Genomic DNA, 2,922 nt, shown 5'->3' on the forward strand with positions numbered 1-2,922 from the left:
CCCCTCTTTCCCCTGACAGGTTTAACTCCCAGGTGGGCGACTCGTTCAACTCCCGGGCAACATTTTTCACCCCGGCCGCAGCGCAGGCGGACCGTTTACCGGCCGCGCTGGACGGGCCGCAGCGCGCCCTCGACGTGGCCCTCTGCCCGCCCCTGACCCGACCTCGGCAATGTACGGCTGGGACGAGCCGGAGCCACGTCCTCCGCAAGAAGCTGTGCCCTGTGTGTCCGTCTGTCACTCTAGCTCCACCCCTAGCGCTGATGGACGAGGGTTGTAAATACTATGCCCCCTCAGTCGGGGCCACCACTGGGGCCCATAGAGGCGCCGTGAAATTTCTACCCCTGTTTGGGTACAAATGTCATGGGTTCCAATTAGCTCCGGTGCTGGTCCCGTGCCGAATGAGGGGGCATGGTACAAGTACCGTTATATCCCAATGAGCTCCTGTGGCGGTCCTGAACCGACTGAGTGTGGCATGATATTTCTACCCCACCCATTCTAGGCCACCTAACACGACATCTAACACTTCTGTTTTTCTCTTTCCCTCCCGCAGGTCGGGCCGCGCGCAGCAGGCGCCGGCGACCGGCTCCGCGTTGCGCCGCCAGTCGCTGGTCGACCTCCGCGAGGACGATGAGGTGCCGGTGACCCCACGGTCCGACCTACGTGCCGGCGGCCGTAGGCGACCCCAGCGGACGGCCTCCGTGGCGGGGCCCGGGGCGGGCTCGGGGACGGCGCCGGGCTCGCCCTTCTGGTCGCAGTCCGCCAACACCTCCCCCTGCCCCACCGCGCCCTCCACGCCCTCCGGCGGTGGCAGCAGGCTCATGAAGGGCCGACACCAGTTCAAGCGCCGCTTCTCCCTGCAGCCCTCTTTCCTCAAGGATGACGGCCTGGACGACAGCCCCCGGCACGGCCACGGCAGGTAGGTGGCTGCGAACCAAGAGCTTTTGAAAAAAAAAAAACTTCTTAAAAACATTAACGTGCACGTTTTAAAAATTTTATAAAGGAAAAAAATTAAGGCGAGAAGGGTTGATCATATGGACATTCCGTGTACACACTGCAAGGCATTCCAAAAGTATCCCAGATATTCAAAGAGTATTGCAGATATTCCCAAAATATTCCAGATATTCCACGTTCAGCAAAACTCGAGTGGTGAACCCCTCGGACTAAGCAAAAATAAAATAAGCTGAGCTGGATTCATAGCAGGCGTAAGGCCTATATAGATTAAGAGTGAGCTGTCACCCCGTTCAATGGTCTGTCGAGGGGCGCGACGCCGATACGACATACGACCGCGCCGCAACCCGTTTGACGGCGAAGGGCATGGAGAGCGACGGTCTCGACGGTCGATGCGGGTGTTTATTGGTCAGCAAAAACGTCAGCCTTGGCTACTGATTGATTTCTGTAGGGGGTGCGATATGCGAGGGTCGAGGGGGCCGGGGGTGTTGTTACGGCGAGCGCGAGGCGACGGGCCGAGCACGTCATTAAGTGTGGAAGGTCGGCCGGAGGGGCGACGGGCGCGACAGGTTACGCTCCCGTGAGGAGTAAGGTCAGTACGGACGAACGTGGCATGTGAAAAAAAAAAACACAAGTGACGCGAACTTTACTTCTTCGCCGATACATCATGCGCGTGTGGTTAATTATTGTTGTGTCCCGTGTTGTGTGTACGGCCGAAGAACTATATGGCAAAAACTGCGCGGTCAACGTGGTGGGAGAAGAGAAAGTCGGTTGTGAAACCTGCAAAGCAAACCCCGGACCGGACGGCGACACCTGAGAAAGCTGCGTGGCTGACGACGCTACAGTAGCAGGAACAGGACAGTTGTTAAAAGTTGTTTCCTTGTGTACGCTCTCTTTTTTGCACCCCCGTTTTCTGGGGTGCGCAGCGTTGCAGGAAGTTGCTGTGTGCTGCTGCAGAGAGCAGGCCAAGCGCAATGCATGAGGCGAAAAGCACGGGAAGGGGTGTGGAGTAGGGGTGGGGACAGGTTGGAGGGGGAGAGGGTCAGTGTCGGAGGGCGCGAGGCCTGCAGGAGGGAGCGGCAACACCAGTGGCACTGCACCAAGACGGGGGTTGGCAGGGAGGAGGAGGAGGAAGAGCAGGAGGGGTAGGAATAGAGGCTCCTAGCCGCTGCTGCTCCGTGCTCTCCGGGCCGGGCGCACACCGCGCCGCACCGCGCCGCACCGCGCCGCACCGTGGTGTCCTCTTGGCGACACCCGGCGCCTCGCCGCGCCCTACTTACTGCAGATAAGCCGCGGTGGCGGTGGCGGCGGCCTTTCCCTGCCCCGCCCCCCGGAGCAGTGGCGGCGGGGCGCGGCGGGGCGGGGCGCGGCGGGTCCTACACGCCGTGCAGCGACACGCCGAGTCATTAGCGCCCTTTGTGGACTCCTGCCCGGCTCCTGGACAGCCGGACGGCTCTACGGCTCTGGGACGGCAAGGAGGCTCCTCATTACTAGGCGACTGTTTTTGCAGCGCGGGGGGGGGGGGGGGAGGGGCACCGGACAGGACCGGAAGGAGAGAGGTCGACATGCCCGGCAGCCGAGCCGAGCGACCTCCTGCGTCCTACGCTCTTAGTAGATTTCGTAATTTTACAATAATAAAATTCCTCACGAACAGTTCGTATTCTGCTTTTACGAATAGTGTTTGTCAAATCCTAAAAAAAAAAACGAACTGTTCGTAGGCAATAAAAAGATTATTCGTAAATTTGTAGACGCACATTTGTTTACAGGGGTGCACAATGATATGGATAACTTACATATCCAGGAATAATTACGATCTTTTCGTCATTTAACATGTATTCGTTTTCTAAGTAAAAACGAAGAGTTCGTGTATAAAATTTAACAGGTGTTTCTTCGTCAATTTACGACGAAATCCTCTACAGTGTAGAGTGACGTGAGTGAGTGGTAGAGAGAGAAGGGGGGGATAGAGAGGACGAG

General features: G+C 58.0%; 1 protein-coding gene across 4 annotated transcripts in view; it reads left to right on the top strand.

The window, feature by feature from the left end:
* LOC113215995 (ras-related protein Rap-2a) overlaps positions 1 to 2,922 on the top strand; it is a 96,475-nt gene that overhangs the window by 72,471 nt on the left and 21,082 nt on the right. For 2 of the 4 annotated variants that reach the window (XM_052265010.1, XM_052265011.1), the window contains exons 1-2: positions 77 to 171; positions 551 to 916. In XM_052265010.1, coding sequence (XP_052120970.1) covers positions 170 to 171; positions 551 to 916 — 368 coding nt within the window. In that variant the 5' untranslated portion in view covers positions 77 to 169. Of the gene's footprint in view, positions 1 to 76; positions 172 to 550; positions 917 to 2,922 lie in introns of those variants that run through there. The other 2 variants (XM_052265012.1, XM_052265013.1) reach the window with 1 other exon arrangement.

Source organism: Frankliniella occidentalis, unplaced genomic scaffold, assembly GCF_000697945.3.
Source record: "Frankliniella occidentalis isolate FOCC.00 unplaced genomic scaffold, Focc_3.1 Scaffold23, whole genome shotgun sequence".
In the NCBI taxonomy this organism is placed as follows: domain Eukaryota; kingdom Metazoa; phylum Arthropoda; class Insecta; order Thysanoptera; family Thripidae; genus Frankliniella; species Frankliniella occidentalis.